Here is a 15,616-nt window from a genome sequence, read left to right on the forward strand (position 1 = left end):
GGCAGAGGACCCCCAAGCCATACGCGGAAGACAGGACCACCTTTGGCAGGAGGGGCTGAAACCTTAAAGTAGGTCAGGGTCTGCTGAGCCTCCTGCTCTTTCTTCTTCCTCTGCTGTTGAACAAGTCCCTTTCACCCACCTCTGAGCTCAGGGTGGCCAGAGAAAGCCCCAGGGAGCCAGGGAACCTGGGCCAAGTCCTGCCTGGTCACTGGGGACTCAGTAGCCACTTTTCCTCTCTGGACTCAGTTTCCCTACCTGTCAAGTCAGGAGCTTAAACCAGACAATGGTCTTCAATGAATTTTTTTTTTTTTGCAGAGGACCCTGCCCCTGCCCCTCCGCCTTTCTAAATGAAATGTTATGCCGAAGCCTCCCTGCTCCCTCGCCTCCGCCCCCGGCCCTATGTCAGACAGAAGCAGAGGCAGAGAGCAGAGGCCCTGGCTGAAGTGGGGACATGGGACCTACCTGTTCACACCTCCTTTGTCCGCCACCCCCTGGCCTGCCCTGGGGCTCTTCAAGTCCCTCCTGGGAAGTCCCAAGCCCTGCAGGCAGAGTCTGCAGCTCCGGACCCTCCCTCCAAGTGACCACAGCTGGAACCTGCGGTTCCGTGTGTGGGCTCAGAGCCGTTCCAACGACGGTTCTCGTGAGAATGCTGTTTCTCTTGCCCACCATCCCCAGCTCTCGGCCCTTGCACTCCCTAGGGCTGCGGGAAGTATGGAGGTCAGGGAGGTTAGGGGCTTTTTAAGGCAACTTCCTGGTCAGAGGGCTGGATCCAAAACTCATGTCTTATCTCCACCTCCCTCCCTGCTTTGGGAAAGCGCTGGGCTTCTGCTTGGCTGGTGTGCATCTTTCTCAGTGGCCTTACAATGAGATAGCACTTATCTAGTCGGTCAGCCTGGTGTTTCGGCTGTTTTCTGGGTCACCTTGGTTCTCAAGTCACTCTGGGGTTTGCTGTGAAGCCAGTGCAGCTCAGCTGTCACCTCCCAGGGCACAAGCACACTGTGCCCAGCCCACGGGCAGGATGTCCTCACGCCGTGCCACCACAGCCCACACCCCCGGTGCCACGGCAAAGGCCGGGCTGGCCGGAGAGGCCTCTGGGGGTTTGCAGCTGCCGCAGGCTTGAGGGAGGCCAGCAGAGCCCAGCCGAAGGGGGCCCCTTACTGGTATGGTGTTCACGGGCAGCCTCAGCCCTAGCTGAGTTCCCTGGCAATCCTGCTAAGTCCTTCTCGCTAAGCTTGCAGAAAAAATCAAAAGTGGGACCACCCTAGGGACCAGGTTTTTGGATCCCTAGGAGAATAAAGCAACAGCCTATGCCTGCAGGGAGGCTGGCTGCTTACTGAGTGCACCTCCATGGCTCGTTGAATGCCCACAGGCTTGAGAGGACGTGCTCTGAGGGTCGCCCAAGGGCGGCCAGCTGGGGTCAAATCGAGTCATCTGCCTCTGAGTCTGGGACGCCCCACCCCCCACCCCAGAGCTGAGAGGAGAACACCCTTCTTTGGGTTTGTTGAGAGGCTGGATGTTCTCGGGGCCTGGATGAATCGGTTCCCAAGGTCCTCTCTGGATCGACTTCTCTGCCAGTTGTCCCTCCCCCAGAGGCAGGTCCGGGGGAGCAGGCACCACCCTGGCTGCCGAGGTGGCATTCCTAAGTGGGGGAGCAGGGGGGCATGGAGGGAGGCTCACGTCTCCATCTGCTCCCTGTTGAACGCTTCCTGTCTCCAGAACCCACTGGGCAGAGTCCGGGCTCCCCAAATCAGGAACACCTGGGAGACAGAGGCGGCCGAGCAGGGAGAGAGGAGAGAGTTTGCGCTACACGTCTGGAAAAGCTCTGGACGCAGGGCGGGCACTCTCGCGGGACCCACCCCTGGCTTTTCCGCTACCCTCCAAGTACAATGAGGTGTCCAGAACTGCCTTGAAGAGTGACAGCAGGTGGGACGTGGCCTGGATGGCAAATGGGTCTGAAGCAGCTGGGGAGGGTGGGGCCGGGGCAGGACAATGGCTCCGGCGCCCTGGGCCCTGGGAGGAGGTGGTATCTGAGGCAGGGAGCAGAGCCAAGCCTGGTGCCCTCCTCTCCTGTCCCATGTGCCTCCGGGCTGGCACAGTGGTGGGGATGGTGGCAAAGGAAGAGCCTCACTGAGGCAGCAGGCAGCAGGGACGCAGAACACCTGGCCCAGGTGGGGGCAGGGGAGGAGGCCATCTTCCAGGCAGGGAGCTGCCTGGGGCCATGAATGTGCCAGGCGGAGGCCTGCGGGGCAGGGGTGCCGGCATGAGAGGGAGAGGCCTGCTTTCCACAGCCCACTCTGCCCTCCATTGCAGGCAAACCAAGGCCTCCTCCAGGCACCCGGGGTCCAGCTGTGGTCAGTGTGGCCCCTAAACCAGGCCCTGAAGGTCGGATGGGAGAAGGCGTCAGGGACCACGTTAATGGCTTTCTGTCTTTGCCTGGGAGGGGCTCACTCAGGCACCACCCGTGAAGAAACGGAATGGGTCAGAGCTGGAAGGGGCTCTGGGTCACCTAGGCCCAGGTCCCAGAGCCCAGGCTTAAAGGTGGCCCATGGGACCCTCAGGCAGAGTCAAACGGGGACAACAGACCCCTTGGGGGCCTGGGGAGGGAACGGGGTGGGGAGCCCTTGACTCCTGTCCTAGCAGCCTCTTGACCCTCTCTTGCTCCAAGTTTCCTCATGCTCCACAGAGTAATTGAAACCAGAAGCTGCTCCCCAGCCGCTGACAAAGGCCCCTTGTTCCCCAGCCGCTCACTCTGCACTCCGGCCGACTGCACCAGGCCAGGCTGAGAGCCGCTGGGGGAGAGCCTGGAGCTGCCGGGTGGGGTCACAGCAGGCAGTGAGGGGCCAACCTTGACTCCCCCCACCCTGAGGTCGGTTTGTCAAAGCCAAGTCTGACTCCAACAGCTTAAGGAAACAGATGCAGCCTCAGCTAAAGGCCCAAACACAGGGGACCACTTGCAGGTGACAACCTTTAGGCGAGGGCTGCCGGACAAGCTACACCCAGAAGCCCTGGAGGGAGGTGGCGGACAGGGTCCCTGAACCTGCCACCCAGGGCAAAGGGCCCTCGTCATTGAGTATGGACTCTGTGCCAGGCTGTCAAGGGCTCCACGGACTCTCACATTCAGCCCATTTCCCAGGCGAGGAAACTGAGGCTCAGAGAGGTAGAGGAACTGATCCTGTTCTCCCAACTACTGAGTAGAGAAAGCCAAACTCCAAGCTCAGATCCGCCCGGGCCCAGCCTCAAAGCCCCTCTAACGCTGGCTGAGTGATCAAGATTCTCTTCTGTTTTCTTCGCTAGACATGAGGTCCTGCCCCTTCTTTGTACCCACAGCACGGTGCCTGCTGTTTAGAGGGCGCTCGTTAAACAGAAAGGAATGAATAAACTAGGGAAAGCAGGACACGCATGTCACAGCCCTGACCACTTCTAGGTACATTCGATCTTTTGAGCCACACGAGCCGGCCATGCAGGTAGAGTGGGAACAGTTATTCCCACTTAATAGATGAAGAAACTGAGGCTCCAAGAGGTCAAGGGACCAGGAATTGGTCTCCTGAGCCTCTGTCCAGTGCTCCTCCCATAGCATCTGGGTGACTGTACTCCACACTCGACACTTCTAAACCACGGACCAGTGGAGGACAGACAGGAGACCCGAGGGAAGAAAGGGGAAGGAACCAGGGCCGCCTAAAGGCCAGGGGCCCAACTCTATTCTCCCACCATACAAGGTTACTAGTGAGCAGTCACGCCCTGGGGGCACGGGGCCCTGCTCTCATTACAGCCAGGAGTAATGAACACATGGGGTGGGGACAGACCCTGCGTCTGGGGAGAGGGAGGCTACGCAGCCTCCATCCTCAGCGATGAGGCTCTTTTTCTCACCTAAAAGCCAGATCTTAGGCGGAAACAACCCGAATGTCCATGGATGGATGGATGGATGGATAAATGCATGAGGTACATACACACAATGAAGTTATTCAGCCTCTAAGAGCAAGGAAATTCTGACACCTGCTACAACGTGGACGAAGCCTGAGGACATTATGCTAAGTGAAGTAAGCCAGTCACCAAAGGACAAATACTGTCTGATTCTACTTATATAAGGTTCCCAGAGTAGTCAAAGTCACAGAGACAGAAAGTAGAGGTGGTGAGCAGAGGCTGGGGAGTCATGACCTAGTGGATGTGGGGTTTCAGTTGGGGAAGATGAGAAAGTTCTGGACGTGGGTAGTGGTGATGGCTACACAACAATGTGAATTTACCTAATGCCACTGAGTTGCACACCTAAAAATGAGTAAAGTGGTGAATTTTACGTTATGTATATTTTAATACAGTTTTTTAAAAAAAGAATATATATTAAGAGGGCCTCGATATTGTCAGGGCTCTGTGATATTTGGGCTCTGTGGATGTTCCCAGTCCTAAAGGCAGGGGACTGGCCTTCATCACTTCCTCCCGAGCGTCATTTATAATGGCTCTGATCTCACACAAGCTTCCAAGGGCCAGGTCAAGAATGTGAAAGGGATCACCCCCTCCACTTGACCCCCAGCCCTGTCCCCTTCAGACACAGGCTCCGAGCTCCAGACGGGAAGGGGACGGAGGGGGCGTCCCACCGGGCCTCTGCTTTCAATCAGGGCCGGGGGTGAGTTACCACCCCAGGCATGGGGATAGCTGGAGCTTTCTTCCTGGGCTGGATCCCTGCCCCTTCCCACCCAGGGTCTTGAGCACGCCTGTGCCCAGGGAGGGCTGCCCTGGAGGGCTTATGGGAAAGTCAAGCTGCCTCCCACGCAGGGGAACAGAGAGAGGGGCACACTGACCCCAGGCTTTTGGGTGAGCTAGGGAATGGGGGGCAGGGGAGCAGGGAGGCTGGGGCAGAAGGGCTCCTCTGGCTTAGGTAGTCTGGGGTCAGAGGCAGGAGCTGAGCTGCGGGGCCCTGAGGGGAAGCTGTCTCCTCTGGCCCAGCAAGCCAAGAAGGGCCGGACCCTGGGAATACGCTAATCAGCCAGCGGGTAGGTCCCAGTTGGGGACAGCACATCTGGAGCCTGGAGCAGTGTGGCTGGAAATAGACTAGGATAAACATACACGAGTCCCCTGGGACCAGGGAGCCAAGGCAGACTAAGGGGGCCTCCCGGCTGAGCCGTTACCCTGGCCTGGCCGGGCTGAGCACGGGGCAGCAAGGAGGAGGTGGCCTGGACAGCCAATCTAGAGGTGAAGGCTCCTTAGGTCTGGAAAAGGAACGGAGGACCCCTGAGCCTGGAAGGGCAGACCTGGGCCAAGCTGGGGGGGTCTTTCACTAAATTTGCAGTGACAAAGGACAGACCCCTGAGAGTCACAGACTGCCATCCAAGCCTGTCCCCATCCTGCTTCTATGAGCACCTCCCTCCACTCATTTGCCCTGCACCTGACCAAGCCTGACCAGCCTGGGATCGGGCCCCTGAGTTTGGAGACTGCGAGCAACCACTAACGAGCTCTGTGACTGTGGCCACAGCACTCATCCTTTCTGGTCTTGATTTCCTTCTCCTCCAAAAGCAGGACTGGATGAAACGCCCTCTAGGATGCCTTTGGTCTAAAGCCCCCACTAACCTCTTCATTTATTCATTCCTTTAACCTCCCTCCTACCTGCGTTGCTCGAGGCAGGCTGGCTCCTTCATTTCCTGGGCCGCTCCCTGCGCATTCCTTCCTCCCTGCCCTGGCCACGCAGGTCCTACCCCCGGATGCCCACCCCACTCCTTTCTGCTGACCCAGAGCCTGCCCACCTGGCCAGAATAACACAAAGCCCTAAAATGGCAATTACTGTGCTGGCCATTGTATCAGATGGTTTATATAAAGCACATAAAGCACTTTTGACAATGTATCAGAAAAGGTATTTATAAAGACTGGCAGATCTACAGCCCTAGAAAAAAGGAGGTGGATGACAACAGCACATGAAAATAGGAAAAAATACAAAATGCTCACTATGATTAAAACTATATAAAAATGTATATACCCAAGGAAGGGAAAAGGCACAAAGTAAAATGGCTGTTTCAGAGGAGTAGGAGTAGGGAGGGTTTGTGATTACGTTTCAAGTCTCTTTACCATCATTGCAATTTTCTTCCTAACGTAAATATTGCTTTTGGAATTAAAACAACCCAGGGCTTCCAAATCTCTCCCGCTCCACCTCCTCCTGGAAGCCTTCCTAACTCCAGTCCACGGTCCCTCCCTTCTTTGGATTCCGTTTCTATTTTATGACTTACACAGAACGGTGGGAGTCCGTCGAGCAACTAGAGACGGGCTCTGGAGCCAGCTGCCGGCCCGGCTCAAGTCCTGGCTGCCTGGCCTTGGACGGGTGACTTGACCCCTCAGTGCTTGGCTCTCTCATCTTTATAATTGTGATAACATTCTACGCCACAGGGTCCTGTGCGGATCCCCCGAGATAGCAGATGGAAGCGTCTAGCATAGTGCCGGGCTCACCCCCAGCTCTCTGACGTCATCGTTACTGTTGCATTTTGCACCATTCCCTGGCAGCTGGGCATGTATCGGTACACTTGCCTTTCCCATGTGACAGTGGGCGCCTCCGAGACTAGGATCCTGGCACCTCTCACTCCGCAGATGCACAGTGAGTCAGTCCCGCCCCCTCCCCCCCCCACTCCCGTTGCTCTTTTCCCTGTGTGCTCATTCTACTTCCTCCCAGGCACCAGGCACAAATGTCCCCTGCCCGGAGGTAACAGGACTCCAAGTCAAAGGAAGCCGCAGGCTCCCCTTATGCCGTAAATAAAGCAGGGTCCCGGTGTGGAACATCACCCAGGCGCCTTCTCCAGACCGCTAGCCCTGCCAGGGCCCTGGCTGGGAGATTTCCTGACGAAGGCCTGAGACCGGGGACACGGCACAGAAGAGTGGGCATGGCCTCCCTGCACACTGTCAGCAGAGGTGCCCTGGCCACGGTACTTAACCTCAGTGCCTCCGTGTCCTCGTCTGCAAAATGGGGAGGACATGGTTGTTCTTTTCCTGGTGGTACTGTTGCAAGGATCACATGAGATCACACTTGGGAATGGGCCTCCAACAACTGGCAGACACACACGGTAGTGATCAGTGCTGCCGTTTGTCTGTCACTACATGCTGCCCCCACGGGCCGCCCCCAGCCTCCTGCTGCAGATGCCCTGCCCCCACTGCCACATTGGGAGCCTCGTCGCAGGAGCAAATGCCTGCAGCTTAGGCAACCTCTGGACAGGCTGAGTGGGCGGGTCTTGGAGAGAAAGGGGGACAGCAGAGACAGGCCTTCTTCCCCCTGCCGTTCCTACAGGTCACCCGAACATCCCTGAGGACTCGGCGCTACCTCAAGACCACCTTTAGCTCCATCCGCAGCACCTGCTGGAGAGGAGCAGGGCCAAGTTCCAGAGGCTGACGGCAGGAAGGGACACGAGACGCAGCTGTGGGGACAGACTGTTCCATGGCTCTGTGGGGCTGGCCACGTGGGAAAGACTGGTGCAGACTCTCCCCCCAGCCTGGCCATCACTGGTGGCTCTGAGGGCAGTCACGGGGCAAGACTTTATAAGCCATGGCACCCCCCGGGGGAAGGACACCCCCTCCGCCTCTCTGATCCATAGGAAGGCTGGTCAGAGGCTCTGTAGCTGAGGGCCAGGGGCTGTGCCTTGCAGAGCTGAGTGCCGGGAGACTTCAAAGGCCTCCAGAGGGCTGTGGCTCTGAACTGCCCGCTCACAGGCCCCGGTCAGCTGGCAGCAGGAAGGTTTGTGTTTCTTTTAATATCAACTCCCAGGCATTTAACATTCCTCGAAGCTTAAACACAGAAACATTTTCCTTACCAGACTGTGCTTTCTGCTCTGCCAAACATAACCTGGCTTCCTCCCCTTCCCCCACTGCCTCATCTGCTCCTGTCTCCACGATGTAATGATTTATGGTGTGTCTCCCCCGGGGTTTGCGCAGCTGAGGAGGAGGAAAGCGACAGGGCTGAAGTCCAGGTGGGAGAATGCTGCCTTCGGGCCCTGGGAGCCGAGTTCCCGAGGAGTTGGGTCCACAGTGCCCACAGAGCTGGCTGCTCTTGGTACCCCCTTTAACTCTTCCATTTCCTAGTCACCAATGGCCCAGGGAGTGTGGCAGCTGGTCATGTCTCTTGGCTGGGCGTCTCCTAGGGCTGGATGTGCCAGCCCAGAACCCCTTCCCTGCCTGTCCCTCTGGCCCAGCCCAGGAACGTGGAGACAGGGCTCCCACCCCTAATCCCTGCAGAGAGCAGGTTCTAGGGACTGCGTTTAGAGAGCACTCTCTCAACCCCCATTTCCTAAATAATGAAGGACTTACAGTTGCCTAGCAGCACTGTTTCCCTGGCGACAGTGCTGAGGAACGGGTGCAGGTCCCACAGCATCAGGAAGGGACGTGCTCAGGAACATGGGGCAACAGGAGGCAGGTGGCTGGGCCCCCACCAAATGGTGCCATCCCTCCTGTTCAAACACGGGAGCCTGAGATAGGTGGGGGAGCGGGAGACTCACATACGTCCCAGGAAACAATGTCGCCAAGGACGCCCAGTGAAGAGCCAGATATCAAACTCTGCAGCCTCAACAATGCATCAGAGAACAAACTCTTCTTGCAAAAAAGTGTCCTTCAGCTCCTTTGTAGACAGGGCTATCCCAGCCTGCACCCAGATGGTGTCTGGGGCAACTGTTAAGAAGCCCAAAGCACTCAATGTCGTCGGCTCAATCCCAGTACGTACAGTTATTGTTTCCCTTCATTTCCTGGTCACAGAGTCTACCCACAAGCCAGCCCCCTTGTGTCATAAGCAGGAGGCCACACAAGGTGCCACACAGGAGTGTGGATGGCTCCATGCTGAATGTCACCACTGCCGTCCCCCCAAACCCAGCCTACTCTCCTCCCCAAGCCTAGTTCTCTTGACAGGCAAGTGAAGAGCAGCCCATCTTCAAAACGGGCAGAATATTTCAGAAGCCTTCTTCCTACACGCAATTATAGGGAACTGAGAAACACAGCTGAGGCACATATGCTCTTAACTTGACCGAGGACCTGCCTCTGCCAGTACCCGGAGAGCCCACCCTGAGCCGATGGCTCCCAACACAGGCAAGGTCCAGCAATCCTAGCAACAAGTCAGAGACCAGCCCCCCAGCCGGATCGTAAGCCCTTCTGGAAGAGCCTGGGCCATGTGCCCACTCCTGTCCCATGCCTATGGCAGACATTGCTAATCAACACAGCACCCTTTCCCCTGCTCACGGACACAGCCTCAGCATCCTTCTCAACACAGCACTCCAGGAAAAGCCACCCTCGACGAAGGTTGGGATGTGCAAACAAAGGGAGCTGCTGGTCATCCCTCCCGTCCAGCTTGCGGAGGTGTGGATGATCCACCTGAGCCAGGTATGGACGCCAGAGGAACCAGCTCACTCGGGTTTCTGGGGTTACTGTCAGACACCATCTCTAGCAGGGAGAACAACCACCTTGGGGAACTTTTCTCAAATCAGCTGTAAACCAAAATCACAAAAGGCACAAAAGGCACCTTGACCAAGATGAGTGAGAAGGCCTCCTCTCAACTGGCACCACCACCTGGCAGCTCTCCGAGCCTCGCCTTGGTACTCTGGACCCTCACCTGGATCTGCCCTTTGCCCATGATCTTGTCCACGATCTCGTTGTTGTCCTTGTTGACCTTGGTCTTGTCGTAGCACTTGTCGTAGCACAGGATCCTCAGGGACTGAGAGCCTTCCAGTTCAATTTCAAACTCCTAGGGGAAGACGGGACAAGGGGTCTTGAACCTCCAGAGCAGGGAGACCCGGCTCCCTTGCAGGTGCAGGCCTCGACTTTGCAAGGGGTGGGTGAGCAGGGCCCATGAGGACCACATGACAAGACGTGGAGGGGCACCCTCATTTCCTGGAGCTCTCAGAAGCCTGCGCATGGCTGATGAAACGGACCTCGGGCTGAAACTGCAGTGTCCCACACCCATGAACACAGAGCTGGCCCAACCAACAGGCTTGGCCATCCCCAGCAGACGGGAGGAGGGGGGTGGACACACTCAGTGACAAACTCAGGGGTCCCTGCAGGGACACCAGCCCCCTCCACTCACCTCATCCCACTTGGGTTCTGTCGTGTCCCGGAACACCCTAGTTTTGGCTTTGCTGACAAAATAGCCAAAGGAATCCACCTCCAGGGTACAGTACAGGTCTGCAGCGGGAAGGACAGATAGAGACACACTGAGTGAGGGCCCTGAGGCCCCGGAGTGGGCCAGGGTGGGGCTGCTGGCGGTGAGGGGCTCGGCAAGGAAGGGGGACAACACACCTGCCCCTCCCAGCTCCCCATGGGGTGGCATCTTGGCATTCTCCTCCGGTGCCCTGTGCCTCCTGGCTCCTCCTTCTTCCCCGCCCTCTTCTCAGGTGGCTCTGGCCCTCCCCTCCTCGTCCCACTCCAGCCACACTCGACGAGGTCCCTCCCCAAGGCCTTCCCTCCGCACGCTGACTGAAGGAGCCCCCAGCCCCCAGTGCTCCCCCCAGAGTTTCTCAACAGGGGCGTCATGGGCACTTGAGGTGGGAGGCACGGCAGGCGTTTAGTGACCCTGGCCTCCGGTCCTGAATGCCCGCAGTAACCGTGACTGTGATGACCAACAGGGCCCCCACATTTCCGGGGCTCAGCCTGCTGTTATTTTAGCTTTAACTGAGTGATCTCTATGTGCTCACGGTCGCTCTTCCCTCCAACATGTGAACATTGCCGGGAGAGGCCTTGGGTTTTCTTGCCCACCAGTGAACTCCTGGTACCAAGATCAGGGCTTGGTACACAGCAGGCACACAGCAAATGCGTGTGGGACAAATGAAGGAAGCTCTTACCACCACCCCGGTGCTTTGAGTAACAGAGCGGTGGAGGGCTGGGGTGAGACGGCGGGGGCAGGGCTCTGCCTAGCGTTTCCATCTGGAACTCCGGCCCTGGGCTGAACAGCTTCTCCTCTCTATCAGGGACCCAGGAGACCACAGCACAGGTGGCGCCCCCGTCACTCTGCAAATCCATGCATTCCCTCTGGGGCTCAGACCCTGGCAGCCCTCCCACCTCCATGGGCGCAGCCACGGCTGTCTCCCAGGGTGCTGCTGGCGGTGGGGGGATGTCTTTGAGACACTGCAGCCAACCCTCTGCAGCACAAGCCAAAGAGCAAGGGGCAGAGGTCAGAGGATGGATGCACGGCTCAGGCCACCTCTCTGACCAGCCCCAGGGGCGGCCCAGCTCTCCTACGGAACGGGGAGTCGAGCTTGCCCCCAAGAAGTCTCTAGCTGGGTGCAGCACAGAGCAGGCCCAGGTGGGTGTCAGAACACGCAAGCACGTAGCACGGATGAGCAGGTGGACGGTGCTAGCGGCCTGTGCACACGGTCTCTGCCAGATCAGGGAGCAGGTCTGTGTGGCCGAGAGATGGAAGACCGTGAAGTGCCATCAGCACCGACTGACTTTACTGTGAATGAGGCCTCCATCAGGGGACAGGGGAGAGCTCACAAAGTGAGGGCTCTGGAGTCAGACTGTCTGGGGTCAAATCCCGGCTCTGCACAAATCTCCTAACGTCTCTCCCTGAGTTCTCACAGCTGTAAAACAGGAACAATGATGCTGCCCACACCCTAGGCCCGACTGTCCACACACAATGAGTTTCCTAGGGCAAGAAGCTATGATTGAAGACACACAAGGCCTAACCTTCACCCCTGAGTCAGAATGAACATCTGAGTGGGTCAGGGCGTGGGAAGAAGAAGGAGGTGAAGACAGTCTGCAGGGAAGGAGAGGTTTGGTAGCAGCTCATCCTGTTTCTCACCACCCGACCCAGTTTGGGAGGAAGAAACCTGCTCCACCTCAATGGGTCTGCGCTCCCAGCCAACAGCAAGCGGGAGAGGGGGGAGGGGCAGGACACCTGGGCACCACGGAGGTGGGAGGCGCCTGGTGCAGACTTGGGTGTGTTAACCGGGAAGATTCCTGAATAGCAGCTCCCAAGGAAGGGGATTCTGTGGGTCCGGGGAGGGTCACGAAGCATCCACGTTAACAAGCAGCCTGGTGAGGAGTGCGGTGGTCCTGGCCAGACTTTGAGAAATGCTCTCAAAGGAAGAGCTTGGGCTTTGGTGTCAGCAGACGTGGAGTCTACGGCACCGCCTACTGCCTGTGCAAAGGTCTCGTGAGCCCTCTGAGCCTCAGCTTCCTGGAGTGGAAAATGGGAATGGTACCAGTGGCCTCAGAGGGACGCCAGAGGATCAGAGCGGATAACGAGCCTGAAAGGCTTTGGGACATGCCGAGGCACCGTCCCCACGCCGCTCGGGTTCTCGTCTTCTCCGGGCGCACGGTAGGTGCTCTGCGCATTAGCCACTTCGGCGTTTCCGAGCCCCTATTCATCCAGGAATAAAGGAGACCTGGTTCCTGCCCTCAAAGACCTCATAGCGAGAGAGGCAGCTTATGTGACAAGCAGCATGGGAGGCGCCGAGTGTGACGGGAACACAGAGAAGGGAGGCCGATTTCCCCAGGGACTCGGGGAGGCTTCACAGTCAATGCTGATCCGACGGCTGTCTGCGGGCCAAGGGCATAACCTCTGCATGGTGCGCTGCAGGGAGAGGCAGGGGCAGACCTCACCTGCCACAGAGGACGGAAAGGGAGTGGGAAGGGGCGGGGGGAGAGGAGGGGCCCCAGGTTTCTGCTCCTGTGTGATGTTAAGTCCTTTCACCTCTCTCAGCTTCCTCATCTGGCAAATGGGTAGAAACTGTTAGCTGTCTGACTCACAAATTCCCGTGTAAAAAGTGTAATCTCTGAAGCTCAGAGAGGTTAAGAAACTTGTCCAAGGTCACACAGCTTGTAATGGGCAGACACGGGGTTGGAGCCCAGGTGTCTGCAGCTCCGGAGTTTCAGACACCTGGGCAGAGGACTTGAGAGAAAGCAGACCTTGGAGACAAAGGGCAGGGGTAGCCCCCTGCCCAGAGGAGCTGGTGCCCGGCCTTCGGGGGAATGTCCAGCATCTCAGGGCATGCTGGCAGGGCAGGGCCCCAGCCTGGGCGGACCAGAGCAGAGCAGGTGGGCAGCGGGAGACCCCACATGGTGGTCCCACAGGGACTTTCTGTGAAAGGCTGATAACGGTCCACACTTCCTCCTAGGGCGGGTGGGCAGGGGCACTTACTGGCTGATTGCTTAAATCCCTTGGCAGAGTGGACGATGACATGAAGGAAGCCATAGAGCCCAGGGGACTCGTCGTCTGCAAGAGAGAACAGCCCCCAGGCGGAGGTAGTGAGAGGCGCACCCCCTGCTCCATCCCAGGCTGGAGGGGAGGCAGACGCTGCGAGACGCAGCCTGGGCCTTGGTCTGACAGCACCACCTGGTGGCCGCATGGAAAAGTTCCCTAAGCGCACTGCTTCCTCCAAGGCGGGCGGCCCCAGGTGGTGCATGGGCCAGCCCTTCTCCCCTCCCCTCTGCCCAGGCAGCCGGCCTCCACCTAACTGTCCTGGCCAGGGATTTGGTACCATTCCCCTGGGGTACTCTCCCTCCCTCTGAATCCTGCCTATCCCGTGCCTGCCCTCCTCAGTCTACCCTTTCAAAGCGAAAATGGACTAAAATCGTAAGTCACTCTGTGCTAACAGAAGAGAGAAAGCCCAGCTGTGTGCCCTGCTTAGGACACAGGGGTCCCTAGAAAACCTCCATATGCAGGGGACAGCTTGCCTTCAAAACTGCTTTCACAGAGCAGACCCTCTGCCAGCACCATGGACAGCTAGAATGGACAGCTGCCAGCCCTGATCATGGCCCTCCCCCCGCCAAAAGCCTCCCACAGGCTCCTCGGCTTACAGCATGAGCACCAAACTCCCTTGCGTGGCATTCAAGGCCTTCCAAGAGCCGGTCCCTGGAAACTTCCAGCCTTATTTCTCAGACACCACTCCACCTGCCCTCTTCCCTCCCCCTCCTCATGCTTCAGCCTTTTGCTTCCATTATCAGACTGTTTTCATGGATATATTAACAACCCAATCCCCGTGCACCAGAATGCCAGATTCTTCTCTCAAGCCAGAGGGGGCCCAAGGAGAAGTTGGGGGCCATCCCGGGACTCAATGCACTATAACCCCTACTCAATCTCTCTGCGTACCTGGCAACTGAATAGTCCCAGCACGGTGGAGCAGGGATCAGTCATTTGCAGCCACATGTCTGTCTGGGTACTTAAGAAAGGCCAGCAATGCCCTGGGAGCTGGGACCTACCAGTTGGGCAACCTCAGGTTCTAGTCCTTACCGTCTTTATTGCTGGTGACGGGAATGTTGTGTACAGTTCTAAGCTTGAAACAGGATCCCGTGAGCACCTGGAGCTCCACTGAGCTCAGGACAAAGGCCTGGAGATCTGAAAGAAGAGCCAAGAGAGAAGGGAGCATCAGTACTGGTCCACTAGGATCTGCTGCTCTTCCTTGGGGGGCTGCTTCAGAAAGACACCTTAGTTCCATGAGCAGAGTTTGGTCTTTGGGTAGGAGGGAAAGACTTGCAGACATACAAGGACTATTGTAGGTGCTGTTACAGGGGTCAGAGCAGGAAAATCTAACTGAAGGGGTTCATGCATGTATGTGTGAGAGAGTGAGAGCAAAAGAGAGAGAAAGGGGGCGGGGTGACCTTGGGCTCGGGGTCCAATCCTATTACTAGTTCATCATGTCTTCAGCAAATCACTTAAATTCTTTGGGTCTCAATTGATTGGTAACATCATCAAGTGCCACCTCCCTTGCACCTTCTAGGGTGACTATGAAGGCGGAAGAGGAGATACTGGGCATAAAAAGCTTGGAAATGCAAAGGCCCATCACTGCCATGGACACCAGCAGAGCAGTGCAGGATGGGGAGGACTTTACCCTTCTTCTGTAGTCTCTGAATCGCTTCTCTCCATTCTGACCTCTCATAGTCCGAGGACAGTAGGAACAGGTAGCTCTGAAGAGAGAAGATGAGAATTCAGTGGGGTGACCACAGTTAGGACAAGCATATTCTCAGATTCTGGGGCTGCTAGCAAGCTCCTTCTTACTCAGGCATGCCTAAACTTGGAGAAAGAGGCAGCTGGGAGTGGGGGGCCTCCTTCCTGGGAAGAGAGTTGACAGAAGAGGCAGTGCCAGTGATGGCCAGCAGGGGGCACTCGCTCCATACCAGCGGGGAGAAGGAGTCTGGGGCTGGCGCTATGGCAGCCTCCTTGGGGAGTGAGGGCCTGAATCCCTGATTTCCACAGGTCAGGGCCAGGAGCTATAGAGAGTGGGCAGCTCTGGGCTAAGAAAGGTGCCTGTCTTTGTCCCACCCCTGCCCTTCCTGACCTTTCCATTCCGACTGTGGATCCGAAACGGGATTGTGGGGGAATTGAGCAGCAGCAAGAACTCATTCTCAAACATCTTCTTTTTCAGGCGCTCGATGGCCCGGCTCTGCCCTTTGTTGGCTTTCTGCAGGGACGGAGGGCACAGTGGGTTTCCCTCACACTCAGACACCACCGCTCACCCAGCAGCTCTAAGTACAACATTCCCCTGTGTATTAACCACGCTTTTTCATTTTCTACATTTTGTGATGTTTTGACATCTTGAGGGGTGGGGGGCCGCTCTGGGTGAGGAGAAACTGCTTCTCCCAGGGCTGGCTAATTCCTAAAACTGTAAATGACAACCCTGTGAACGCACTTTCATATGCAAACCAACTCATCTCCCCAGCCACCTCCCTTATGCAA

At 57.3% G+C, this 15,616-nt stretch overlaps 1 protein-coding gene across 4 annotated transcripts in view; it reads right to left on the reverse strand.

Moving 5' to 3' along the window:
- The window catches only part of ABR (ABR activator of RhoGEF and GTPase), a 174,142-nt gene that overhangs the window by 27,877 nt on the left and 130,649 nt on the right, over positions 1–15,616 (reverse strand). For all 4 annotated transcript variants that reach the window (XM_069482192.1, XM_069482193.1, XM_069482194.1 and 1 more), the window contains 6 exons: positions 15,219–15,341; positions 14,772–14,847; positions 14,174–14,278; positions 13,082–13,156; positions 10,028–10,125; positions 9,557–9,688 (listed from right to left, as the gene is read on the reverse strand). In XM_069482192.1, coding sequence (XP_069338293.1) covers positions 9,557–9,688; positions 10,028–10,125; positions 13,082–13,156; positions 14,174–14,278; positions 14,772–14,847; positions 15,219–15,341 — 609 coding nt within the window. The remainder of the gene's footprint in view (positions 1–9,556; positions 9,689–10,027; positions 10,126–13,081; positions 13,157–14,173; positions 14,279–14,771; positions 14,848–15,218; positions 15,342–15,616) is intronic.

The sequence above is a fragment of the Eulemur rufifrons genome, chromosome 9 (genome assembly GCF_041146395.1).
Source record: "Eulemur rufifrons isolate Redbay chromosome 9, OSU_ERuf_1, whole genome shotgun sequence".
NCBI lineage: Eukaryota > Metazoa > Chordata > Mammalia > Primates > Lemuridae > Eulemur > Eulemur rufifrons.